The 27871-nt window shown below is 39.1% G+C and overlaps 1 protein-coding gene across 4 annotated transcripts in view; it reads left to right on the top strand.

Moving 5' to 3' along the window:
- Positions 1-21902, top strand: part of TDRD5 (tudor domain containing 5) — a 122524-nt gene extending 100622 nt beyond the window's left edge. For all 4 annotated transcript variants that reach the window (XM_037812807.1, XM_037812803.1, XM_037812799.1 and 1 more), the window contains one exon: positions 21386-21902. In XM_037812807.1, the coding sequence (XP_037668735.1) occupies positions 21386-21633 (248 nt within the window). In that variant the 3' untranslated portion in view covers positions 21634-21902. The remainder of the gene's footprint in view (positions 1-21385) is intronic.
- The last annotated feature ends 5969 nt before the right edge of the window (positions 21903-27871 follow it).

The following is a 27871-nucleotide window of genomic DNA, read 5'->3' as shown; positions in this document are numbered from 1 at the left end:
TTTCTATTCACCATGTAAGGGGTCACCTAGGTTGATTCCAAATTTTGACCATTATGAATAAAGCTGCTATGAACATTCACATACAGGTCTTTGTATAGATGTTTTTATTTTATTGAGTATATATCTAGAGTAGAATTGCTGAGTCATATGATATGTTTGTTTAACTTTATAAGAAGCCAAAACACTGTGTTTCAAAGTGTCTAACTAGCTGCTCTATCCATTATTTTTTTTTATTTTGAAATAAATTCAAAGTTCTAGGAACAGTTGCAAAAACAATACTAACCCCATACACAGAATTCCATCATACCCTGACCCCCCTCCCCCGATAGCCCAATCCACCAACTTTAACATGCTGTCACATCGCTATTTCTTTACCTCCCTCCCTCCCTAGCTATCATCTGTCATCTATTGCTCTGTCTTCTGAACATATGAGAACAAGCTGCACACATCCTTGAACATACACTATAATTCACATATACACTTCCCATGAACAAGAACATTCTTTTATGCAATCCCATTAAGCGCAGCTAAGAAGTTCAAGAGATTCAACAATGATACAAAGCTTACATTCTATATTTCCTTTTCCTTATGTCTCAACTGTGTCCCTTTGAGCCTCCTGTCCTCCATCCTCCAATCCCATTCAGGTTCATCCTTGGCATTCAATTGTCATCTATTTAGACTGTCCTTTTTTTTTTTCTTTTTTTTCAGTTGTAGAAACATATATGCAGCCTAAATCTTCCCATTCCACCCTGTCCCTAGCCTTCCATTAGTGGGATTAATCACATTATAATTTTGTAATGCTCTTTCCCACCATCCATTATGAGAAATTTCCCTTCACCTCAAACAGCAACCCTACACTCATTTTTTTTTTTCATTTTTATTGAGATTGTTCAGATACCATACAATTATCCAAAGATCCAAAGTGTACAATCACTTGCCCCTGGGTACCCTCATACAGCTGTGCATCCATCACACTTAATTTTTGTTCAATTTTTGAAACTTTTCATTACTCCAGACAAGAAATAAAGTGAAAGATGAAAAAAGAAAAGGAAACTAATCCTCCCCATCCCTAACCAACCCCCCTCAATTGCTGACTCGTAGTGTTGATATAGTACATTTGTTACTGTTTACGAAAAAATGTTGAAATACTACTAACTGTAGTACATAGTTTGCGATAGGTATATAGTTCTTCCCTATATGCCCCTCTATTATTAACTTCTAATTGTATTGTCATACATTTCTTCTGGTTCATGGAAGCGATTTCTAGTATTTGTACAGTTGGTCATGGACATTGCCCACCATAGGATTCAGTTTTATACATTCCCATCTTTTGACCTCCAGCTTTCCTTCTGGTGACATATATGACTCTGAGCTTCCCCTTTCCACCTCATTCACACACCATTCAGCGCTGTTAGTTATTCTCACATCTTGCTACCAACACCCCTGTTCATTTCTAAACATTTAAGTTCATCCTAGTTGAACATTCTGCTCATACTAAGCAACCACTCCCCATTCTTAAGCCTCGTCCTATATCTTGGTACCTTATATTTCATGTCTATGAGTTTACATATTATAATTAATTCCTATCAGTGAGACCCTGCAATAATTGTCCTTATGTGTCTGGCTTATTTCACTCAGTATATTGCCCTCAAGGTTTTGTCATCAACCCATTTTTTTTTTAATATGGTTTTGTTCACTCACCATACATTTCATCCCAAGTAAATAATCAATGGTTCTCTGCATGGTCATACATTTATGTGTTCACCACCTTCACCACTGTCTATATAAGGGCATCTACATTTCTTCCACAAGGCAGGAGGGAGAGTCAAAGAAGGTAGAGAGGCAAAAGAAAGAGGAAAAAAAAAATGACAGCTAGGAAGCAGCAAAAGGAAAAATAACCTTAAATCAAAGTAGAATAAAGAATCAGTACCACCAATGTCAAGTGTCTAACATGCCCCCCTATCCGCTCCTCTTATCTGCATTTACCTTGGTATATCACCTTTGTTACATTAAAGGAAGCGTAATACAATGATTCTATTAGTTACAGACTCCAGTTTATGCTGATTGCATCCCTCCCCCAATGCCTCCCCATTTTTAACACCTTGCAAGGTTGACATTTGCTTGTTCTCCCTTTTAAAACAACATATTTGTACATTTTATCACAATTGTTGAATACTCTAGATTTCACCAAGTTACACAGTCCCAGTCTTTATCTTTCCTCCTTTCTTGTGGTGTCTCACATGCTCCCCACCTTCCTCTCTCAACCGTATTCATAGTTACCTTTGCTCAGTGTACTTACATTGTTGTGCTACCATCTCCCAAAATTGTGTTCCAAACCACGCACTCCTGTCTTCTATCACCCTGTAGTGCTCCCTTTAGTATTTCCTGTAGGGCAGATGTCTTGTTCACAAAGTCTCTCATTGTCTGTTTGTCAGAAAATATTTTGAGCTCTCCCTCATATTTGAAGGACAGCTTTGCTGGATATAGGATTCTTGGTTGGCGGTTTTTCTCTTTCAGTATCTTAAATATATCACACCACTTCCTTCTTGCCTCCATGGTTTCTGCTGAGAGATCCGCACATAGTCTTATTAAGCTTCCTTTGTATGTAATGGATCGCTTTTCTCTTGCTGCTTTCAGGATTCTCTCTGTCTGTAACATTTGATAATCTAATTATTAAGTGTCTTGGCGTAGGCCTATTCATATCTCTTCTGTTTGGAGTACGCTGCGCTTCTTGGATCTGTAATTTTATGTCTTTCATAAAAGATGGGAAATTTTCATTAATTATTTCCTCTATTATTGCTTCTGCCCCCTTTCCTTTCTCTTATCCTTCTGGGACACCAATGATACGTACATTATTGTACTTTGTTTCATCCTTGAGTTCCCAGAGACGTTGCTCATATTTTTTCATTCTTTTCTCCATCTGCTCCTTTGTGTGTAGGCTTTCAGGTGTTTTGTTCTCCAGTTCCTGAGTGTTTTCTTCTGCCTCTTGAGATCTGCTGTTGTATGTTTCCATTGCGTCTTTCATCTCTTGTGTTGTGCCTTTCATTTCCATAGATTCTACTAGTTGTTTTTTTGAACTTTTGATTTCTGCTGTATATATGCCCAGTGTTTCCTTTACAGCCTCTATCTCTTTTGCAATATCTTCTCTAAACTTTTTGATTTGATTTAGCATTAGTTGTTTAAATTCCTGTATCTCAGTTGAAGTGTACGTTTGTTCCTTTGACTGGGCCATAACTTTGTTTTTCTTAGTGTAGGTTGTAATTTTCTGTTGTCTAGGCATGGCTTCCTTGGTTATCCAAATCAGGTTTTCCCAGACCAGAACAGGCTCAGGTCCCAGAGGGAAGAAAGATTCAGTATCTGGTTTCCCTGTGGGTGTATCTTAGAAAATTGCTCCACCCTTTGATGCCTCAGGTCACTGTGCTTTTCTGCCCAGCAGGTGATGCCTGTTAGCCTATAATTCTTGACTGGTATAAGGAGTATAAGGAGGTATGGCCGTGTTCCCCCAGGCTCTGGGTCTGGTTCTGAATGGAAAGGGCCCCACCCCTTTCCTCGTAGAGAAGACAGACCCCCCAGGTGGAGGTCATTAGCATTTCAATGGTCTCTCTCTCTGCTTGTGCTGTCTCCACCCTTCTCTGAGTCACAGCCCTGGAAACTGAATATGACTGAGGCTTTCTCCACTGAGCCTAAAAAGAAACAGATAGTCCCCTTCAGACCCAGTCCAAGGCGACTCTCCGGCTCTCCAAGGTCAGTCATCACCCAAAGCCTCTGTTTTTTGGGGATGTGTACCTGTAGTGAGCAGTTCACACTCGCTACTTAAAACCCCAGTTGGAGCTCAGCTGAGCTATATTCGCTTGCTGGGAGAGAGCTTCTCTCTGGCACCATGAGGCTTTGCAGCTCGGGCTATGGGGGAGGGGGTCTCACAACTTGGATCCGCAGGTTTTACTTACAGATTTTATGCTGTGTTCTTGGGCATTCCTCCCAATTCAGGTTGGTGTATGATGAGTGGATGGTCTCATTTGTCCCCCCGCAGTTATTCTGGATTATTTACTAGTTGTTTCTGGTTTTTTGTAGTTGTTCCAGGGGGACTACTTAGCTTCCACTCCTCTCTATGCCGCCATCTTGCCCCGCCTCCACTACACTCATTTCTTAACTCCCCATTGCCCCTTCCCCCATTTCTCTTAACCCAAACTCTACATTTCATCTCTATGGTTATATTCTCTGGTAATTTCTTTGTGTTTACTGTGGGGCTTAAAATTAACCTCTTAAATCCATAACAATATTGTTTTTCTTTGATACCACCTTCACTTCAATAGGACACATAAACTATGTTTCTATACTCCTCCATTCCCCCACTTTATATAGTTGTCTAAAATTACATATTTTACATTGAGTTCAAAACCACTGATTTGTCATTAGAGTTTGTGTATTTTATATCATGTAGGAAGTAAATAGTGGAGTTACAGTTCAAAAATTATTGACTTCTATTTGTATTCCATTGTGGTTGGAGAATGTGCTTTGAGTATATTCAATTTTTTTTTTTTTTTTAATTTCTTGAGGCTTGTTTTATGTCCCAGCTTATGGTCCCTTCTGGAGAAAGATCCGTGATCACTAGAGAAAAATGAGTGTCCTGGTGATTTGGGATGTAAGGTACTGTATATGTCTGTTAAAATTCTCTATATCTCTTTCTCCTTTCTTTGTTTCTCTGTTGGTAGGGCTTACTTTAGTATCTGAAGTAGGGCAGGTCTTTTATTGGGAAACTCTCTCAGCATTTGTTTGTCTGAAAAATTTAAGCTCTCCCTCAAATTTGAAGGAGAGTTTTGCTGGATAAAGTATCCTTGGTTGGAAATTTTTCTCTCTCAGAATTTTAAATATGTCATGCCACTGCTTTCTCGCCTCCATGGTGGCCGCTGAGTAGTCTTATGTTGTTTCCTTTGTATGTGGTCAATTGCTTTTCTCTGCTGCTTTCAGAACTTGCTCCTTCTCTTCAGTATTTGAGAGTCTGATCAGAATATGTCTCGGAGTGGGTTTATTTGGATTTATTCTATTTGGAGTTTGCTGGGCATTTATGCTTTGTGTATTTATATTGTGTAGAAGGTTGGGGAAGTTTTCCCCAACAATTTCTTTGAATACTCTTTCTAGACCTTTACCCTTCTCTTCCCCTTTTGGGACACCAATGATTCTTAAGTTTGGACGTTTTATTTTATCTATCGTATCCCTGAGATCCATTTCAATTTTTTCGATTTTTCTCCATTCTTTCTTTTGTTCTTTCATTTTCTGTTCGGCAGACTTCTAGGACACTGAGACGTTGTTCAGCTTCCTCTAGTCTTGTATTGTGAATATCCAGAGTCTTTTTAATTTGGCCAGCGGTTTCTTTTATTTCCATAAGATCTTCTATTTTTTTATTTACTCTTGCCATTTCTTCTTTATGCTCTTCTACGGTCTTCTTTATGTCAAATATCCTGGGCCATGGTCTTCTTGATGTCCTTTAAATCCTTTGCCATGTTTTCATTCCTCGATTGTAGTTCTTTGATTAATTGTGCCAGGTACTGTGTCTCTTCTGATATCTTGATTTGTGTGTTTGGAGTTGGATTCTCCATATCGTCTGGTTTTATCATATGCATTAAGATTTTCTGTTGTTTTTGGCCTCTTGGCATTTGCTTTGCTTGATAGGGTTCTTTCAAGTTGTAAAAAAAAGATACCAGTCTAATTTTTCAGAAACACAGTTTGGTGGCATACACTTTCTCTAACTAACCAGCAGATGGCGTCTGTGAGTCACCTGTACCTCTCAAGTCAGTTCTCCACCTTGTCCCTGCGCTGTGTGGGGAAATGATTCTTGTGGGGTTCAGTTGGAGAACTCAGTTTGGGTGTGTTATTGGAGCCGTCCGCCCTGAATGTGGGGCGTGTGTACGGGTGGCCAGGGAAGAAGGGCAGTTTTAATATTCAAATCTCCCAGGTTCCTGGAGATTCAAGGCTGCCGCAAGAGTCTAAGCCTTCATTTCATTTCAGCCCCAGACCCTCTCTCTCGCTGTCCCACAAACCACCGGACTTGGCGTAGTGTCCCTGCGTTCTCCGAGTGGGTCCCCCCGCCCAGCCGCAATCCTCCAGGACCTCTGCCGAGGGAATGCCATGCTGTGTCACCAGTGCACGCCGTCCCTCAAGGGAAGCTCTGGGCCATGCAGGGGCGCTTTCAGCCTAATGCAGAGACAGCCGAACGGGGCGTCTCAACACACCCCTGCTCGCACAGTTCCTCCTTCCCAGCTCCAGGACAACTGGCGGGTCTCTGGGCTGTGGGCACAGCCCCAGGCAGGAGTTTATCCAGCCCTCCGGGGAGCCAGCTGCTAGCCACAGGGTTTCTTTCTGTTTCCAGCTCTCCCCTCCGTTCCCCTGGCCCCGAGGGTATCTGCAGCAGGCTATCCTCCAGGCCAGACACTGAGAGGCCGGCCCAGCCCCCTCTTGCTGTGTTTTACTGTGTGGTTCCCACTATTGCAACTGCAGCCGCCCCTGGGTTTTTCCCTTTTTTTTTTTTTTTTTTATTAAAAGAGCCAGTCGGTCTCCAAATGCCAAGCCCTGGCTTCCCCAGACCACCGCGTGGCTGCGGGTCTTCCAGCCAGCTTACTCACTCATTTCAGAATGCAGACTCCCGGTTTCACCAACTATACGGCCCCTGTGGAACTAGCAGACCTCGTCCAGCTGGCGCATCGCTGTAACCGGTATTCTGGGTCACTTTCTGGTTTTTATCTAGTGTTTTTCACGGAGGTGTTTTTTTTTCCCTGTCTCACCTAGCTGCCATCTTAGTTTCTCTCTCTATCCATTATTGAGAGTGGTGTATTAAAATCTCCTACAATTACTGTAGAACCATCAATTTCTCCCTTCAAAACTGTCAGTATATGCTTCATATATTGTGGAGCTCTGCTGTTAGGTGCATATATCTTCATAATTGTTACATCTTCCTGTTGAATTGTCCCTTTATCAGTAAAGACCATCTTTGTCCCTTGTAACTGTTTTTGACTTAAAGTTTATTTTATTTTATTCTACGTTAGTATAGCTACCCAATCTCTCTTGGTTATTACTACTATGGTAATATTTTTTCCATCCTTTCACCCTCAGCCTACTTGTAACCTTGACTTTAAGGTGAGTCTCTTGGAGACAGCATATAGTTGGGCTGTGCTTTTTTATCCATTTTGCCAATCTTTGCCTTTTGACTGGAAAGTTTAATGCGTTTACATTTAAAGTCAATAATGATAATACAGGTCTTTCTTCTGCCATTTTGCTATTTAGCCTTTGTAAGTTTTGTACCTTTTTAATCCCTCATTTTCATTAAAGCCTACTTTTCTATTTATTTGCCTTCTTGTATTGTACCATATTGAGTGCCTTCTCACTTCTATCTGGATATATTTTTCATCTGTTTTCTTTGTAGTTAAAACTTAACATCCTAAAAATATAACAGTCATATTTGCTTTGATACCAACTTAGCTTCAATAGCATGCACACATACTTTTCCTATACCTCTCTGTACCCCTACCATTTTTTGTACTTGTTACCACTTATATCTTTCTACATTGTATGTCCAAAAACATATTTATCATTAATTTTTATGCATTTGCAGTTTAGCACCTATAGGAAGAAATGGAGTGACATACCAAACAATACAATACAATTTTACTGGCTTTTATAATTACCCTAATGATTACCTTTATCATTGGTCTTTCTTTCTTTATCTAGTGCCCTTTCCTTTCAGTCTGCTTGTAGAGCAGGTCTAGTGGTGATGAACTCCTTCAGCTTTTGTTTATCTGAGAATGTCTTGATCTCTCCCTCATTTTGAAATAGAGTTTCGCCAGATATAAAATTCTTGGCAGGTAGTTTTCTTTCAGCACAAGTATTTCAACCCACTGTCTTCTCATCTCAGTGGTTTCTGATGATAAATCTGTGCTCAATCTAATTGAGATGCCCTTGCATGTAACATGCTACTTTTCTCTTGCAGCTCTCAGAACTCACCCCATGTCCTTTGCATTCATTAGTGTGATCTGTATACAACAGGGTGTATTTTTCTTCATGTTTATCCAGTTTGGTATTCCGTGAGCTCCTTCGATGTGCATATTCACATCTATTGCAAAGATTTGGGAAGTTCTCTGTCATTGTTTCTTTGACTATTCCTTCTTCCCATTTCTCTCTCTTTTCTTTTTGGGACTCCCATAATGTGTATATTGGTGCGCTTGATGGTATCCCATAGCTGCCTTGGGCTATTTTCACTTATAATATTTCTTTCTTCTTTCTACTTCTCAGCCTGACTCATTTCAAGTGGCTTGTCTTCAGGTTCACTGATTCTTTCTTCTGCCCACTCCATTTTGCTCTTGAAACCTTCTTGGGCATTTTTTCATTTCAGTTATTGTGGTCTTAAACTCCAGTAGCTCTGTTTGGTTCCTTTTAAAAATTTCTCTCTCTTTACTCTCATATTGTTCATTCTTTGTTTTCCCGATATCCCATAGTTCTTCCTCTGTACTTTCTCTGTACTTAAACATTTTTAAGATCAGTTTTTTAAAAGCTTCATTCAGTATGTCCACATTCTTGTGTTCATCGGTGTTTTCTGGATTTTTATCCTCCTCCTTTATATGGGCCATCATTTCCTGTTTCTTTGTCTTGTAGTCTTTTTTGCACACTGTACATTTTAATATTTTAAAATGGTAACTCTGGGATTTACTCTAGATGTCTGTTTCCTGGTTTGTAACCAGCTGGTGATAAGCAGAGATTTTCTTGAGCTTCAGCCCTCCTATCAGGAAGGTCTGCCCAAGGCGAATGCAGTGTACAGGGTTTTCCCTTTCTGGGCCTCTATCTTGTCCTGGGGTTTTGCTTGTTAGTTGTTTTGGAGTTCCCCTGTTTCCAGGAGTTTGGTTGTGCCGTCTGTTTCCTGGGAATAAACCTCCCTCTCTTGGGTATCTGAAGCCAGCAGGCCTTTGTCTGAGACAGTCCACCTCTATGGTTTTTATACTGCTTTCATTGTCTCATGCTGCTTTTGCCCAGAGGGCAAATTGTGGGAGAAGGGCCACCCCATAGAGGACTTTTCCGATTCAGTCTTCCCAGCCAAAACAGGGCCAGGGACACACAAAAGGGATGCAGACCAGCTCCTAAGTGCCCTGTGGAGGGGATCAGGAAGGCACTAAAAACATCTCTGATGGCTCCCCAAAGTTGAGCTTTCCTTGCCTGTCCTGCAAATGCAGCTCTTCAGCTAAGTTTTCCCTGCGGTCCTGAGGAAGCCCTGCATCTTTAAATCTCCACTGCTTCCTCCCCTGCCAGGGAGGGTTGAAACCATGTCTGTTGCTGTGTTTGTCCAGGGAAGGTTGAAACAGTAGCTGCCCTCAGAGCTGGGACGCAGCAATCCAAATTCGCTAATCAAAAGCTATGATAAGTGATGGGCTATGCGCATGCCTGTTTTAGAGAAGAGGATTTTTGTGTCCCTGACTGTCACCAGCAGCTAGCTAGGGTCTGGAATCCATGGCAATCTGCCATGGAGTGGGTGATGGGTGCCAGTACTTCTGCATGGGGGGAGCAATTTACAGATATTTGCCTTAATTTATCAGTCTCTTCCTCCCGTTCTTCCCTGGATACTGTACAGTTTCCAAATAGTTGTTTCAGACAGTTCCTGCCTGTTTAACAGTTGTTTGGTGTAAGGACTGGGTCCCAGAGCTCCCTACTCTGTCATCTTCCCTAGAAGTTCCTGGGTCTCATAAAATTTTATATGTTGTGTTTTCATTTTCAGTTGTCTCAAGATATTTTGATATTCCCTGTGATTTCTTCTTTGACTCATTGACTGTTTAACAATGTTTCAGCTCTCCCTAGTATTGAGTTCTAGCTTCATTCCATTGTGGTTGGAGAAAAATGCTTTGTATAATTTCAGTCATTTAAAAATTTTTGAGATTTGTTTTGTGACCTAACATGATTTATCCTGGAGAAGGATCCATATGCACTTCAGAAGAATGTGTATTCTGCTGTTTTGGGGTGTGGTGTTCTGTATATGTGTGTTAGGTCTAATTCATTTATAATATTGTTCTAGTTCTCCATTTCCTTATTGATCTCTGCCTAGCTGTTCTATTCTTGATGAAAGTGGTATATTGAAATCTCCAAATATTATTGTAGAGATGTCTTTTTCTCCCTTCTGTTTTGTGTTTGTCTCATATTTTGGGGCAATGTGCTTAGGTGCCTAAATGTTTACGATTGTTATTTCTTCTTGGTTTATTGAAACTTTTATTTGTATATAATGTCCTTCTTTGTATCTTATAACAGGTTTTGACTTAAAGTATCTTTTGTCCAATACTAGTATAGCTACCCCAGCTCTCTTGCTTTCTACTTGCATGGATTCTTTTTCCCCATCATTTCATTTTTACCCTATTTGTGTCTTTGGGTCCAGGGTAAGTCTCTTGTAAATGACATATAGTTGGATCATTCTTTTTTTTAATCCATTCTGCCATTATTTGTCTTTCAATTGGAGTTTAATCTATTTGTATTCAGTATAAGGTACTAGTAAGGTTGGACTTATTTCAGCCATTTTGTCCTCTTTTTCTTATATAACTAATCTTTTCTTTCTCTCTTTTCCTTTTATTGCAGCCTTCTTTTTGTATAGTTGATCTTTTGTGATGTGACTAATTGATCCCTTTCTCATTTCCATTTCTGTGTATATTTTTAATACTTTCTTTGTGGTTACCCTAGGGTTTGTATTAAATGGTATAAGCCTGTAACCTGCTAGTTCAAATATATACCAGTTGACTTCAGTAGCATATACAGTCTCTGATCCTATACCCCTCTGCTTTCCCTCTGTATGTTGTCTTCATCACACATAACATCTTTATCTTTTGTGTATCCATAACATGGAAATATGATTATTTCTTACTCAATTGCAGTCTAAATCTTATAAGAAATAAAGTTTCATACTGAGGACACTATACTACTGGGTTTTGCATTTCCCCATGTAGTTACCTTTACAAGAAATCTTCATTTCTTCATACTGCTCCAATCTACTGTCTCCCATCCTTTCCTCTCAACCTTCAGAGCTCCCTTTAGCATTTCTCATAGGGCAGATTTCTTGGCCCTAAAAGTCTTCAACTCTCCCTCATTTTTAAAGGACATTTTTACTGGATATAGAGGTAGTTTTTTTTCCGTTTCAGTATCTTAAATATGTCATACCACTGCCTTCTAGCCTCCATGGTCTCTGATGAGAAATCAGAACTTTGTCTTATTGAGGCTCCCTTGTATGTGATGAATCCCTTTTCTCTTGTTGCTTTCAGAAATCTATCTTTATCTTTGGTATTAAACATGTTGATTAATATATGCCTTGGAGTAGGTCTACTAGGGTTTATCCTGTTTGCACTTTGTTGCACTTCTTGGATATGCATATGCATGTCACATTTGGAAATTTTTCAGCCATTATTTCCTCATATACTCTTTCTGCATCTTTTTCCTTCTCCTCTTCTTCTGGAACTCCCATACACATATGTTGCTGTTCTTCATGTTATCCAATGGTTGCGGCTGTGAGCTCCTTCTGTCTGAGCTTAAGTCAAGACCCACATTGAATGGGTGGGGCCATACCTCCATGGAAATAATCTAATCAAAGGTATTACCCACAGTTGGGTGGGTTACATCTCCATGGAAATAGCCTAATCCAAAGATTCCAACCTAATCAACACTCATATGTTGTCCCCCACAAGATTGCATTAAAGAACATGGCGTTTTGGGGGACATAATACATCCAAACTGGCACACCCATTAACGAACCTTAGTCACACCTGACCATTCCCATACCATTAAGATCACCCTCATTATCATATCTGTACATACTAGATTATCATTGCCCCTTCACTAGCTTCCAACTATCTCTAGGTCCCTTATATTCTACATTATAAGACACTTATTTTACATTTTTCACATTAGTGGTAACAAACAGTATCTCTCCTTTTTGTCTGGCTTATTTTGCTCAGAATTATGTCTTCAGGGTTCATCCATGTTGTCATATGTTTCCCAACCTCGTTCCTTCTTACTGCTGTGTAGTATTCCATTGTGTGTGTGTGTGTGTGTGTGTATGTATAAACCACATTTTATCTACTCATCTGTTGAAGGAGATTTAGATTGTTTCCATCTCTTGGCAATTGTGAAAAATACCACTGTGAACACCAGTGTGCAAATATCTGCTTGTGTCCCTGCTTTCAGATTTTCCAGGTATATATATCAAGAAGTGAAATTGCTGGATTGTACAGTAATTCGATATCTAGTTTTCTGAGTAACAGCCAAACTGTCTTCCAGAGTGGCTGTAACATTATACAGTTCCAGCAGCAATGAGTAAGAGTTCCAAATTCTACACATTCTCTCTAGCATTTGTAGTTTCCTGTTTGCTTAATGGCAGCCATTCTTATTGGTGTCAGGTAATATCTCATTGTAGTCTTCATTTGCATCTCCTTATAGCTAGTGAAGATGAACATTTTTTATGTGTTTTTTTTAGCCATTTGTATTCCTTCTTCAGAAAAATGTCTTTTTATATATTTTGCCCATTTTATAATTGGGTTGTTTATACTATTGTCATTGAGTTGTAGGATTTCTTTATATATGCAAGATATCAGTCTTTTATCAGATACATGGTTTCCAGATATTTTTTCCCCTTGAAATGGCTGCCTCTTCACCTGTTTGACAGATTCCTTTGAGATACAGAAGCCTTTAATTTTAGGAGTTCCCATTTATCTGTATTTTTTCTTTCATTGCTTGTGCTTTGGGTGTAAGGTATAAGAGGCTACCTCCTAATACTAGGTCTTGAAGATGTTTCCCTACATTATCTTCTAGGAGTTTTGTGGTACTGTTTCTTTTTATTAAGGTCTTCGATCCACTTTGAATTAATTTTTGTATGTGGTGTGAGGTAGGGGGTCCTCTTTCATTCTTTTTGTTATGGCTATCCAGTTCTCCCAGCCCCATTTGTTGAAGAGACTGTTCTGTCCCAGTTCAGTGGATTTGGGGGCCTTATCAAAAATTAGTCAACCGTAGATCTGGGGGTGTATTTCCAAATTCTCAATTCAATTCCATTGATCAGTATGTCTATCTTTGTGCCAATACCATACTGTTTTGACTACTGTGGCTTTATTATAAGCTTCAAAGTCAGGCAGTGTAAGTTCTCCCACTTCATTTTTCTTTTAGAGAATGTTTTTAGCAATTCAGGGCATCTTTCCCTTCCAAATAAATTTGATAACTAGCTTTTCCAAGTCTGCAAAGTAGGTTGTTGGAATTTGGTTGGAATTGCATTGAATATGTAGATCACTTTGGGTAGGATTGACTGACATCTTAACCATGTTTTGCCTTCCTATCCATGAACACAGAATAACTTTCCATCTCTTTAGATCCCCTTTTATTTCTTTTAGTAAAGTTATGTAATTTTTGGTGTAGACATCTTTTACATCCTTGGTTAAGTTTATTCCTAGGTACTTGATTTTTTTTAGTTGCTATTGAGAATGGAATCTTTTTCTTGAGTGTCTCTTCAGTTAGGTCATTTCAAATGTATAGGAGCATTACTGACTTATGTGCATTAATCTTGTTTCCCGCTACTTTGTTGAAATTGTTTATTAGCTGTGTCATTGATTTCTCAGGATTTTCCAAATATAAGATATATCATCTGCAAATAATGGCAGTTTTACTTCTTCCTTTCCAATTTGGATGCCTTTTATTTCCTTGTCATGCCTGATTGCTCTGGCTAGAACTTCTTCTAGAGAATAGAAGACCTCAACAAACCCATCACAAGCAAAGACATCCAATAAGTCATCAAAAAGCTTCCTACAAACAAAAGCCCAGGGTCAGATGGCTTCACAGGGGAATTCTACCAAACTTTACAAAAAGAACTGACACCAATCCTACTTAAAGTCTTTAAAAAAATTGAAGAAAATGGAACACTACCTAACTCATTTTATGAAGCCAACATCACTCTAATACCAAAATCAGATAAAGATGCTACAAGAAAGGAAAACTACAGGCCAATCTCCCTAGTGAATTTGAATAATAGTTGAATTTATTTAATGTTGAATAATAGTGGTGACAGCAGGCATTCTTGTGTCATTCCTGATCTTACAGAGCAGGCTTTCAGTCTCTCACCATTGAGTACTATGCTGGCTGTGGGTTTTTCGTATATGCCCTTTATCATATGAAGGAAGTTTCCTTCAGTTCCTACCTTTTGAAGTGTTTTTATCAAAAAGGATGCTGAATTTTGTTGAATGCTTTTTCAGCATCTATTGAGATGATCATTTGATTTTACCCTTTCGATTTGTTAATGTGTTGTATTACATTGATTGATTTTCTTATGTTGAACCACCATTGCATGCCTGGGATGAACCCCACTTGGTCATGGTATATGATTTTTTTTTAATGTGTCTTTGGGTTCTCTTTGCAAGTATTTTGTTCAGAATTTTTGCATCCATATACACTAGGGAAATTGGCCTGTAGTTTTCCTTTCTTGTAGCATCTTTATCTGGTTTTGGTATTAGAGTGATGTTGGCTTCATAAAATGAGTTAGGTAATGTTCCATTTTCTTCAATTTTTTTTAAAGACTTTAAGTAGGATTGGTGTCAGTTCTTTTTGTAAAGTTTGGTAGAATTCCCCTGTGAAGCCATCTGACCCTGGGCTTTTGTTTGTAGGAAGCTTTTTGATGATTTATTGGATGTCTTGGCTTGTGATGGTTTTGTTGAGGTCTTCTATTCTCTGGTCAGTTTAGGTTGTTCATGTGTTTCCAGGAAATTATTCATTTCCTCTAAATTATCTAGTTCATTGGTGTACAGTTGTTCATAGTATCCTGTTGTGATTTTTAAAATTTCTTCAGGATCTGCAGTGATTTCCCCCCTCTCATTTATTATTTTGTTTATTTGGGTGTTCTCTCTGACTTTATCAGTCTAGCTAAGGGTTTGTCGATCTTGGTGTTATTTCGTTTCTTCTGCTTGCTTTAGGATTAGTTTGCTGATTGTTTTCTAGCTTCTTCAGTTGTTCCATTAGTTCCTTGATTTTAGCTATTTCTTCCTTTTTAAGATACGCATTTACAGCTCTAAATTTCCTCAATACTGCCTTCGCAGCCTCCCATAAGTTTTGATATATTGTGTTCTCGTTTTCATTCGTCTCTAGATATTTAGCAATTTCTCTTGCAGTTTTTTCTTTGACCTACTCATTGTTTAGGAGCATGTTGTTTTACCTCCAGATACTTGTGAATGTTCTAGATCTTTGATGGTTATTGACTTCTAGTTGCATTCCATTGTGGTCAGAGAATATGCTTTGAATAATTTCAATCTTTTTAAATTTATGGAGGCTTGTTTTATGCCCCAGCATATGATCTGTTCTGGAGAAACTTCCATGAGCACAAGAGAAGAATGTATATCATCATAATTTGGGATGTAATGCTCTATATATGTCTATTAAGTCTAATTCGTTTATCACATTGTTTATGTTCTCAGTTTCCTTATTGGTCCTCTGTATAGTTGATCTATCTATAGGTGAGAGTGATGTATTGAAGTCTCCCACAATTATTGTGGAAATATCTATTGCTTCCTTCAGTTTTGCCAATGTTTGTCTCATGTACTTTGGAGCACCTTGATTGGGTGCATAAACATTTATGATTGTTATTTCTTCTTGGTGATTTGTCCCTTTTATTAGTATATAGTGTCCTTCTTTGTCTCTTATGACATCCTTGCATTTAAAGTCTATTTTATCTAAAATTAGTATTGCTAGCCCTGCCTTCTTTTGACTGTAGCTTGCATGGGATATTTTTTCCATCTTTTCACTTTCAGTCTCTTTGTGTTGCTGGTCTATGATGAGTCTCTTGTAAACAGCATATTGATCATATTTTTTTAATCCATTCTGCCATTCTATATCTTTTAATTGGGGACTTTAATCCATTCACATTCAGTGTTATTACTGTGAAGGCAGTTCTTGAATCAGCCATCTTATCCTTTGGTTTTTACTTGTCAGATGTATTTTTCCCCTGTCTGTCTTTATTTCCTTTAAGGTACCTTACTAAAACTCCTCAGTTCTGTGCCCTTCTCCAGATCTTTCTCTCTTTTCTATTTTTTCTCAGCCAGTAGTGTTCTCTTTAGTATTTCTTGTAGAGCAGGTCTCTTGTTAACAAATTCTCTCAGCATTTGTTTGTGAAAATTTTAAGCTCTCCCTAAATTTTGAAGGAGAGCTTTGCTGGAAAGAGAATTCTCAGCAGGCAGTTTTTCTCTTTCAGAATTTTAAATATGTCATACCACTGCCTTCTCACCTCCATTGTGCCCACCGACTAGTTAATACTTAATCGTGTTGTTTCCCTTGTATGTTGTGAATTGCTTCTCTCTTGCTGCTTTCAGCACTCTCTGCTTCTCTTCAGCGTTTGACAGTCTGATCAGAGTATGTCTCAGAGTGGGTTTATTTGGATTTACTGTATTTGGAGTTCATTGGTTATCTCTGATTTGCATATTTATGTCATTTAGAAGGGTTGAGCAGTTTTCCCCAATAATGTCTTTGAATACTTTTCCTAGCCCTTTACTCTTCTCTTTCTCTTCTAGAATGCCATAATTTTTTTTAATTTTATTTTGAAATAAATTCAGTTATAGGAACAATTGCAAAAACAATACAAACCCCATACACAGAACTCCAGCATACCCTGACCCCCCTCCCCCATACCCCGATCCACCAAATTTAACATGCTGTCACACTGCCATTTCTGTTTCCCTCCCTCCCTCCCTCCCTGTCATCCATCATGTATTGCTCTGTCTTCTGAACATGAGAGCAAGCTGCACACATCCCTGAACAAACAGTATAATTTACATATACAACTCCCATGAACAAGAACATTCTTTTATGCAGTCCCATTAAGCGCAGCTAAGAAGTTCAAGAAATTCAACGTTGATACAAAGCTTACATTCTATATTTCCTTTTTTTTTTTTTCTTATGTCTCAACTGTGTCCCTTTGAACTTCGCATCCTCCATCCTCAGATCCCATCCAGGGTCATCCTTGGCATTCAATTGTCATCTATTTAGACTATTTTTTTTTCTCAGTTGTGGAAACATATATACAGCCTAAATCTTCCCATTCCACCCCCTCCCTAGCCTTCCATTAGTGGGATTAGTCACATTTAGAATGTTGTAATGCTCTTTCCCACCATCCATTATTAGAAATTTCCCTTCACCTCAAACAGCAACCCTACACTCATTTCTTAACTCCCCATTGCCCCGTCCCCCACTTCTCATAACCCATACTCTTACTTTTCATCTCTATGGTCATATTCTCTGATAATTTCTTTGTGTTTACTGTGGGGCTTAAAATTAACCTCTTAAATCCATAACAATCTTGTTTTTCTTTGATGCCACCTTCACTTCAATAGGACACATAAACTATGTTCCTATACTCCTCCATTCCCCCACCTTTATATAGTTCTTCTCAAAAATTACATATTTTACATTGAGTCCAAAACTACTGATTTGTCATTAGAGTTTGTGTATTTTATATCATGTAGGAAGTAAATAGTGGAGTTACAGTTCAAAAATTATTGACTTCTATTTGTATTCCACTGTGGTCAGAGAATGTGCTTTGAATATATTCAATTGTTTTGTTTTGTTTTGTTTTGTTTAATTTACTGAGGCTTGTTTTATGTCCCAGCATATGATCTATTCTGGAGAAAGATCTGTGATCACTAGAGAAGAATGTGTGTCCCAGTGACCTGGGATGTAATGTTCTATATATGTCTGTTACAATTCTCTATATCTCTCCTTTCTTTGTTTCTCTTGTCGGTAGGGTTCCCTTTAGTATCTGAAGTAAGGCAGGTCTTTTATTGGCAAAATCTCTCAGCATTTGTTTGTGAAAAATTTAAGCTCTCCCTCAAATTTGAAGGAGAGTTTTGCTGGATAAAGTATTCTTGGTTGGAAATTTTTCTCTCTCAGAATTTTAAATATGTCATGCCACTGCCTTCTCACCTCCATGGTGGCCACTGAGTAGTCACAACTTAGTCTTATGTTGTTTCCTTTGTATGTGGTGAATTGCTTTTCTCTTGCTGCTTTCAGAACTTGCTCCTTCAGTATTTGACAGTCTGATCAGAATACATCTTGGAGTGAGTTTATTCGGATTTATTCTATTTGGAGTTTGCTGGGCATTTATGCTTTGTGTGTTTATATTGTGTAGAAGGTTGGGGAAGTTTTCCCCAACAATTTGTTTTTTACCCTTCTCTTCCCCTTCTGGGACACCAGTGAGTCTTAAATTTGGATGTTTTATCTGTCATATCCCTGAGATCCAATTTGATTTTTTCTCCTTTCTTTTGTTCTTTTATGTTCTGTTCTGTGGTCCTCTAGGACACTGAGTCATTGTTCAACTTCCTTTAATCTTGTATTATGAGTATCCAGAGTCTTTTTAATTTGGCCAACAGTTTCTTTTATTTCCATAACATCTTCTATTTTTTTATTTACCCTTGCAATTTCTTCTTTATGCTCTTCTAGGGTCTTTTTTATGTTGTTTATATCCTGTGCCATGTTCTTCTTCATGTCTTTTATATCCTGTGCCATGCTCTCGTTCTTTGATTGTAGTCCTTTGATTGCGCCAAGTACTGTGTCTCTTCTGATATTTTGATTTGGGTGTTTGGGATTGTGTTCTCCACATCATCTGGTTTTACCATATGCTTTAAGATTTTCTGTTGTTTTTGGCCTCTTGGCATTTGCTTTGCTTGATAGGGTTCCTCAAGTTGTAAAAAATACCAATCTAATTTTTCAGATCCACAACTTGGTGGCGTACACTTTCTCTAACCAGCAGATGGCGTCTGCAAGTCACCTATTCCCCTCAAGTCAGTTCTCTTCAACTTTGTCTTTGTGGTGTGTGGGGAAATGATTCTTGTGGGGTTCAATTGGTGAACTCAGTTTGGGTGTGTTGTTGGAGCTGTCCGCCCTGAATGTGGGGCGTGTGTCTGTGTGGTTAGGGAGGCAGGGCAGCTTTAATAATCAAACCTCCCAGGTGTTCCCGGAGATTTAAGGCTGTTGCAAGAGTCTAAGCCTTCATTTCAGTTTTGCCCCAGATTTTCTCTGCCGCTAACCCACAAGTCCCCAGCATTGACGTAGCATCCCTGGGTTTCCGAGTGGGTCCCCTTCTCAGCTGTGATCCTCCAGGACCTCTGCTGAGGGAATGCTGTGCCATGTCACAAGTGCACGCTGTCCCTCAAGGGAAGCCCCGGGCTGCCGGGCCATGCAGGGGTGCTCCCAGCCTGATGCAAACATGGCTGAATGGGGCATCTCAACCCACCCGCCCCCTTTTTGCACAGCTCCACCTTCCCAGTTCCAGGACAACTAGCTGTGTATGCACCCAAGGCCACTGTCCACAGCCGATACTGTGGTGTGTGCACAGTACTGGGGGATACACTCCCCGACACACTGGGTTTCCTGGAGCGGCTCTGGGCTATGGGTACGGTCCCAGGCAGGTGTGTCTCCAGCCTGCCGTGGAACCTATTGCAAGCAGTGCGATTTCTTTCTCCTTTTGGCTCTCCCCTCTGCACCCCCTGGCCCTGAGGGAATCAGCAGCAGGCTATCCTCCATGCCAGACACCAAGAGGTTGGCACAGCCCGCTCCTGCCGTGCTTCACTGCGCGGTTCTCACCATCGTAACTGCAGCCACTCCTGGGTTTTTTTTTTTTTTTGAAAAGAACTAGTCCGTCTCCAAACGCCAACCCCCAGTTTCCCCACACTGCAGCGTGGCCATGGGACTTTCAGCCGGCTCGCTCACTCGTTTCAGAGTGCAGACTCCCGGTTTCACCAAGTGCACAGTCCCTGTGGTTTTAGCAGACCTTGTCCAGCTGGTGCATCGCTGAAACTGGTGTTCTGGGTCACTTTCTGGTTTTTATCTAGTATTTTTCATGGAGGTGTTTTTTTGCCCTGTCTCACCTAGCCGCCATCTTAGATTCTCCTGGAACGCCATGATTTATATTTGTGCATTTCGTGTCTTACATTTCCCTGAGATCTATTTCCAGTTTTTCTATTTTTTTCCCCATTGGTTCTTTTTGTGCTTTCACTTTCCATCACCAATCCCTTGAGTTTGCTAATTTGGTCCTTTACCTCTTCAAATCTGGTGTTATATGTCTCCAGAATATTTTTAATTTGACAAACAGTATTTTTATTTTCATAAGCTCTGTTGTTTTTTTTTTAATTTACTCTTGCAAATTCTTCTTTATGCTCTTCTAGGGTCTTCTTCATGTCCTTTATATATTGATATTTGTGTGTATTTCTTTCATTAATTGTTCCAAGTTCTGTGTGTCCTCTGCCTTTTTAATTTGGACGTTTGGGTTATCCATATCTTCTGGTTTCTTTTATGCTATATAATTTTCTGTTGTTTTTGGCCTCTTGGCATTTACTTATCTTGATAGTGTTCTTCTAGGATATGCAGGATTATTTGAACATTTATCTATAAATTGGCAGAGCTACAGCTTGGTGCACTTTCCCTGACCTACCTGCAGATGGCGCTCCTGAGCCACTTCTTACCCTCAAGCCAGTTCTCCTCAACTTTGTCTGTGCACTGAGTGGGGATCCCAACCATGTGGAAGTCCAATCAATGCACCAATTTTCTGTGTGCACTGGGGACTGCCAGCCCTGGGGGAAGCAGGGGTGAGGGGGTGGGGTTTGGCAGGAAATCCACACCAGGACACAGTGGTCCCAGCCATTCTCTAGGGCTGCAGAGCTGCGTGTCTCACCTTGCAGCTCAAATGCCCCACAGACTCTCTCTGCCATGCCCCCACGAGTCCCTTGGATTGGGGCAGAGCTCCTGGCACTTCCATGTGGCAGCCCTGACTCTAGCCTGTGAACACCGTGGGCTTCTGTGAAGGAGGAGTGAGTGCTGTCCCAAGCCTGCCAAATCCCGAATTCCCTCAAGGAAGCTCTCAGCCGGCAGCAGAGCTGTGAAGGGTTGTCTCCCAGCCAGCTGCAGAGATGGCTGCAAGGGTTATGCAAAGCTATCCCCTTCCACACTTGTCTGCCTGCTCCAGTGGCCAGTCCCTGGCACAGGAGCTGTTGGCCCCAGCTCTTTGAACAGTTATCACCCACGCCAGGTACCGAAGAGGGTGCCCAGGGTGTGGATGGCTACTCCCCTCCATGCTGTCTGCTGGCTCCAGCCGCCTGTTCCCAGCAGCATTCTGGACCCAGCACTCACCCATCTTAAACACTTGGTTTCTCCAAGTTCACACTCACTATGGGTGTGGCATAGAAGTCCCTGGAACCATGGAACTGCTGTTCTGGAGCACTTTCTGTCCTTTGTCTAGCATTTTTCATGAAGGGGAATTTTGCTCTCTCCTGATCTGCCATCTTGGACCACCTCCCCCCGCCTTGTCAAGTACTGTCTTTGAACCCCTTGAGAAGACTCCTGTGTTTTCTTTCTTTTTCAGTGGAAAGCTCTCCAGGAAGCCTTAAGAAGGAAGATTTTTCTAGTAGCGAGGCTATTACAGTGTTCAAAGACAAGCATCAAGGAACCATGGACCAGATCTCATTGATTTTGTCTCCTGAACACCAGATTTCTCAGAAATTCTACATTCTTCGAAGTACAGCCACTGCTGCCTTAGGAGCTGCCGCACGGTTAGCCACATCCCGGAGTTTCCTACATTGGTACCCCAGTATGAAAAGGATGGAAGTATGAGGGAAGGGAGGGGTAAAAAGAAACCAGCTGGTTCAGCATGGTGATTTCCTTGGCCAAAATAAGGAGCATTGAGGCAAAATAGTATTTCAGTACTTGATGTTTTTGTCTTCCTGTGTGATATGTTAGCTTTATTATGCTAACAGTCCTGTTTGATTTGTAAGTATAGAAGTTTAATGTTACTTTTAATTTAATTGACAGTGTTTCTTATTTTGTATAGTTCTGTTCAACTTTGTTTTTAATGTAGTGGTTTAAAGGAGTTTTGTTTTTGTGGGGGTTTTTTGTTGTTTCTATAAGTGTTTTCCTTCTTTATATTGTGGCTGATAAATGAAAATTAAAAAATTAATGTTTCTTGATCCATATTAAGCAAGACAAATACTCTCACATCTCTATCTCCAAAAAAAAAAAAGATGCTTGAATTTGAATTTCAGTGCTGATGCTTCTAATTTGAAACCTTCTGTATCACCAATATAATACAGAGTTCCAATCCTCACCATTGTTATTTCTTTGAAATCCTGTGATCAGTAAGAAAATCCACACCCTGAAGCTTTGGTCAAATAAACATTTTTACACTTTAAAAAATTAAGCTGTTTTTCAGTATAGGCAATTATTTGAAGACTTACTGACTAAATTATAGAGACTGATTGCTGAAACTTAGCTGAGCCATATCTCTAATCACCCCAGATCCCACGAACCTTAATGTAACAGGAGTTCAGCAATTGTATTATTTAAACATATATATAACTCTGAAGTCAAATTGTGTGAAATATTACATGACATTCTGTTAAGCTCTCAGTATAAATCATCAAGAAAAAACACAAGACTAAAAGGTGAAATTAAAGAATTTGATATGACACTAATTTTTTTGTGAAGTACTAGACTTATCCCCAAATTTTAATTTTGAAAAGATAGTATCATCTTCCTCCCATAGAATTAATCCCCAATACAGCAGCCTCTCTTAGAAGTAAATCAGAGAGAGAGATGTGAATATCTGTTATGCATAGGTAACTGGGTTCTCACCTGTCTTAATTGCTCTTCTAGGGCCTCCTAGAATTAAATAGCAGCGCTTGTTGCCTAGTTCCTCTCTCCCTTTTTCTACAATATGAAAACTCTCCTGTTTCCCTCTCAACTATTTAATCAGTAAAACAGCTGTTCAGGAAGGGAGAGAGAAGTGCATTTAAATTTAGAATATTGCTGGATGGACATTCTTTCTTAGATTTAACGAACCATGAAGCAAAGTTAAACCCAGAATCTATAAAGACTGATAGTTTTCAGTTTTAAATCCTTACAAAGAGCATGTAAAATTTTTAAATCCATATTCACTTTTATAGCTAATCTATTTATAGGAATGATAAATTTATTGACCAAAAAAAAAAAAAAAGACAAAAATAATCTAGAAACATCACTGATAGTTGGGGTCCCATTTGGGCCTTTGTGATGTTATATCAGTCATCTTTTTTGGAGTAGAAGACAGTTGGGAATTGTATAGGTCATCAAGCAGTTAAATATCATGCAACAGTTAAACGTCATATAAGACATTCAGCCCAATTGTAATATGGGTGGTAGAAGCTCTCTGTTTCTCATATAGGCTTGGATAATTATTCACAGTTTGTTTCTAAAGAAGAAATTCTTTTTGGAATGATGCCTCGTCTTCCTTTAAAAAAGAAACCAAGTAAAGAAGATAGCTTTGAGTAATATACTTAACCTTCTCCAGGTGGGCAGTTACTGGATTTGGGGCAAGGTGTATCTGGTGGATGCAATATGTTGTCAGGTAGAAGGATCAATGCCAGTGCACATTTAATAGATCAGACTGTAACCCTCTCTAGAATGGCACCCAAATACCAGAGGAATTCTGCCAAAGCTGGGTAGACTTTTTGTAAGTTTGACAGTTGGCTACATAACCTAACAGGGTCTAATTTGACAACTTGTAAGTTAGTTAGATGGGAATTGTAAAAGAATTATGCTAAGGCTCTTTCAGAATCCACTCCATTGCAAATGGCCAGATGGAGAATCATTTAGATAGAGCCATCCCAAACTGAGGGGTGTCAGCACACTTTGAAAGAAGCCTATTTAGTATTAATAGTTAACATCTTATTTAACAGAGTGAATCTTTGAAAGGCCTGTATACTTAGACTACTTGGCTTTTTTTTTTTTTTTTAAACATTTGATACTTTATTGCTTATGGGGAAATGTTCCTAATTTAACTTCTTCAGTTGCTGTTGTCTAATTTTATTATACTGCAACAGGAGTATGAGGGGAAACTTACAAATGAACAAGGTCTTTGTAACTATAGATTTTCACAGAACCAACTGTATGCCCTATTTTCTTGCAGAACAATTGCCTGAATCAGTTATGTTTAATGCAATAAATTCTGGATATATCTCAACACAATTATGAAAACAATTCCATTTACAATAGATTCAAAAAATAAAACAGATTTTTTTTACAAGAGAAGTTGTAGTTTTACAGAAAAATCATGCATAAAATACAGAATTGTCCTTGGCTAAGATTTGGACAGCCAAATCACATCTGCCAATCTGTTTACCAATCTTTTTGGTAAAAGGTGGGCTTTGTTTGCTGGTTAACTAAAGTATTAGCCCAAAGCATCAAACAAATCTAATAGATCGTTTGAAAATGCATAAATATGTTTCTGCATGTGGGCAGGAACTGCAGTAAGAAAAATGTACAAAAGATAATGTAGCTGCTTTATGGTTTACACTTAATAATTTTTTTTATCATCAAAGATGAGATGGGGTGAGAAGGGACGGGGGTGAGAACATACAGGAAAATCCTGGTTATTAATTTCTTAGGGACAGAAGAGAAGGGGATTTACTAATAGCCACCAAGATATTAACTCCAGTGGTTTGTAGCAAATACTCCTCTCTTATCCAAAAATGCCCTATGCTATATCAAGAGAGGGGCCATTCCAGCAGCAGCAAACCATGCCTTTTCCCCCGAGTTCTTACACATATGAGATACGTTGCCCATTTCAAAGAATGATGATAACTAGAAGCTTCTGCCTACATTCAGCCTATGTCTAACCTAGAGATTTAGAATCATAGAATTTTGATCTAGAAGGGACCTTAGAAAAGGGCAAAGAAATTTGAAGCCCAGGTCTTGCCTATGGTCACACAGCTTGAATTCTTTTTTCTTTTGACTCCTAGCTCAATGCCCTTTCCATAGGAAAATAATTGCAATTCCGTCTTGTGTTGTTTAAGTGATTTGATGCCAGAAGATACATATGGTAGATCAATACAAAAGAATGGTGTTTCTGATTGCTGAACAAACCTCTGGTGTTGGAGGGGGGAGGGATTGCTTGACAAAGATCTTGTATTCTTGAATACAGATAATTTAAATAAACAGTGAGCCAGATCTATGGCTGAAGAATCCGAAAAGAAGGTATCATAAGGAATGAGAAACCAACACCTTACAGAGAAATCTTTCTAAAGCTTCCTATTAACATTTATACTATATAGCAAGACTTTTCTAAGAACTTCTGATATCTTTTAAAAATTAAATTCGTGTTACTTATGTACAGTGCTGTGCCGGTTTGAATGTATTATGTCCCCCAGAAAAAGCCATATTCTTTGATGCAATCTTGTGGGGCAGACATAATAGTGGGGATTAAGTTGGAATGTTTGGATTCAGAGAAACGCCCCACCCAACTGTAGATGATAACTGATGGGATATTTCCATGGAGGCGTGGCCCCACCCATTCAGGGTGGGCCTTGATCAGTGGAGCCATATAAATGTGCTGACTCAAAGAGACTGAAGGAGTGCAGCTGTGAGTGACGTTTTGAAGAAGAGCAAGCTTGCTAGAGAGGAACGTCCTGGGAGAAAGCCATTTTGAAACCAGAACTTTGGAGCAGACGCCAGCCACATGCCTTCCTAGCTAACAGAGGTTTTCCGGACGCCATTTGCCATCCTCCAGTGAAGGTACCTGATTACTGATGTGTTACCTTGGACACTTTATGGCTTTAAGACTGTAACTGTATAGCCAAATAAACCCCCTTTTTATAAAAGCCAGTCCATCTCTGGTATTTTGCATTCTGCAGCATTAGCAAACTAGAACAAGTGCCTTTGACAGTGGTCACTCTATGCCTTATTCATAGTTTTTCAGGAGCCATCACTAAGACAGTAATAATGCTCATTGCCTAGAACCCATTCAGATCTTGACCTTTGCCAAGATGCCAATCAAGGGGTGTCAACTAAATCTGACTGTGTACTTTTAATTTAAGTCCATTCCTAACAGCTAGGTGTCACATGTCTCATTTAGTCAATCCCCAGTCAGCCTAGCAAGTTGTTGGTATAGGTGGCCTAGTGGAATCAGAATCCTTTGAACTCTATTTTAACCACATAGACAGCAAATACCTGCCCTTACCTGCTCAGTGAAGGACTTCTTTAATATTTAGAATCATCATTGATGGTGTGCCACTTTTCATGTGAAATTGAATTTTTGACTGTATGCCAAAATTGAATATAGAACTTATTCACAACTAAAGTTTCTTGGTTATAAGCATAGTTCTCAGGAAATGCTTCTAGCTTTCTGGTTGATGTAAACTTTGTTTTATATTTCTGCTAAAATTCTTAAAATATTTATTAATTTATGAGAAAATGATCACCAAGAAACAATTTATTGTTACTTGTTGGTGCAATTTAGATAATCTGATAAAGAAACAATGTATGACCCTATCTCTACTCTCTGAACTTTTGTTACAGAACTAATGGGAAGTTTTGGGGACCAAGGAAAGATGATTAGCCTAATCTTGGGAGTATATAAACATATTTTGTTTGATTTCTTTAAATATTTATGAAGTTGGAATTTGTTTTCTGAAAATATTTAGGTGTTTTCTGTAATTAGTTTTTGTTGTATTGATTCTGAGGAATTAAAATTTCACTTTAATATGTGACCCAAATACAAACTTCTCTCATGTTGTGAAAACAGAATCAGCACTCCTCTTGTCCAAACCATTTGTCTTTCTTTTTGGTGCATCCTCTTTATTTTCAAAGCAGTTTGGCCTTTGTAAACTTTTGCTATATGGTAGAAAAATACTTTTATTCTATGAAGTTGGAAATTCATTCACTTTGAAGCCTCTTCTTCAGTACCTGACAGCCACAATTCAACGGTTTGTTTTCTTTCTCTTGCTTATAACTACATGTAGAATCCTTCCAATTTCTTAAATTCTCTTTTGAGACTGTTTCACACATTGAATACCAAACCTAGCCTATCTTGCAGCTGTAATTTATCACTTTTCTCAGCTTCCCACCTGATTCCACATTGAGAGCCTTTGCTGCAGTTCAGCGGTTCTTCCCAGAGCATATCATCGTCAGGTGGTTCTCAAACCCCATTTAAATGACGTCTGGTACGAACTTTTCCTTAATCTGTCATTCCACTGGACCTTAACTAGAAACCAAAGACTGCTCACTTCATTTATCACAACAAATGACTCCCTGACAAAAGCATCCTGTTTCTGCAGTTTTGTTACTCATACATTCTGATTAAAACTCTTCTGATACCATATATATATGAAAACACCCTTTGGTTAAATAAAATTCTGTATGTACTATGTATGATACTATTAGGCAAAGAATATCCCTCAGAATGCCCCATATTTCCTCCTTGTGTTAACTTCCTCCTAATGGACAGGTGTCTTCCCTGTTGCTTAGAAGGATGAAATTTAAGCAAACAGTAGAGTATATGGGCCAGAACCAAATGATTAACCTTTCTTTTCTGAATTTTAAAAGGAATAACATTTCTGTATAGATGTGAAGTAGAATTGTCAAACAAATTGATAGTAGTTTGATAGAACATTGGCTATAATTAAGTGATGACATTCTTTTACATATTGTTTTAGGTAGTGGAGCCTCTGTTTATCATCAGGTAGACATTCACATTTACATTTGATGCAACAACAATCTGTATTTGATGCAGATTTATTTTTGCTAAACTTTGATTAGAAATAGAACTTCACCAAACATTTTGGTCTTTATCTAGTTCCTACTAGGGATTGCTCCAACATTTGACTTTACCCAGATTCATAAGTCGCAGCAAAATTGCTTCAAAATTTTGATTTAAGAGAAAAATGATGAGTTTACAACAAAAGCCACATCAGGGTATCAGCTATAGCAAGCATAATGTAATCAATTGTCAGTAGATCTTTTGCTTTGGACCTTTCCAGATTTACAGGCATTCAACGTGTGGAAATCAGTTTGTGGTATCAAATCTAGCTTTTGATGCCTG

This window comes from Choloepus didactylus, chromosome 2 (assembly GCF_015220235.1).
Source record: "Choloepus didactylus isolate mChoDid1 chromosome 2, mChoDid1.pri, whole genome shotgun sequence".
Lineage (NCBI taxonomy): Eukaryota > Metazoa > Chordata > Mammalia > Pilosa > Megalonychidae > Choloepus > Choloepus didactylus.
Note: the sequence above shows the minus strand (reverse complement) of the source record. Positions and strands in the feature narration are given on the sequence as shown.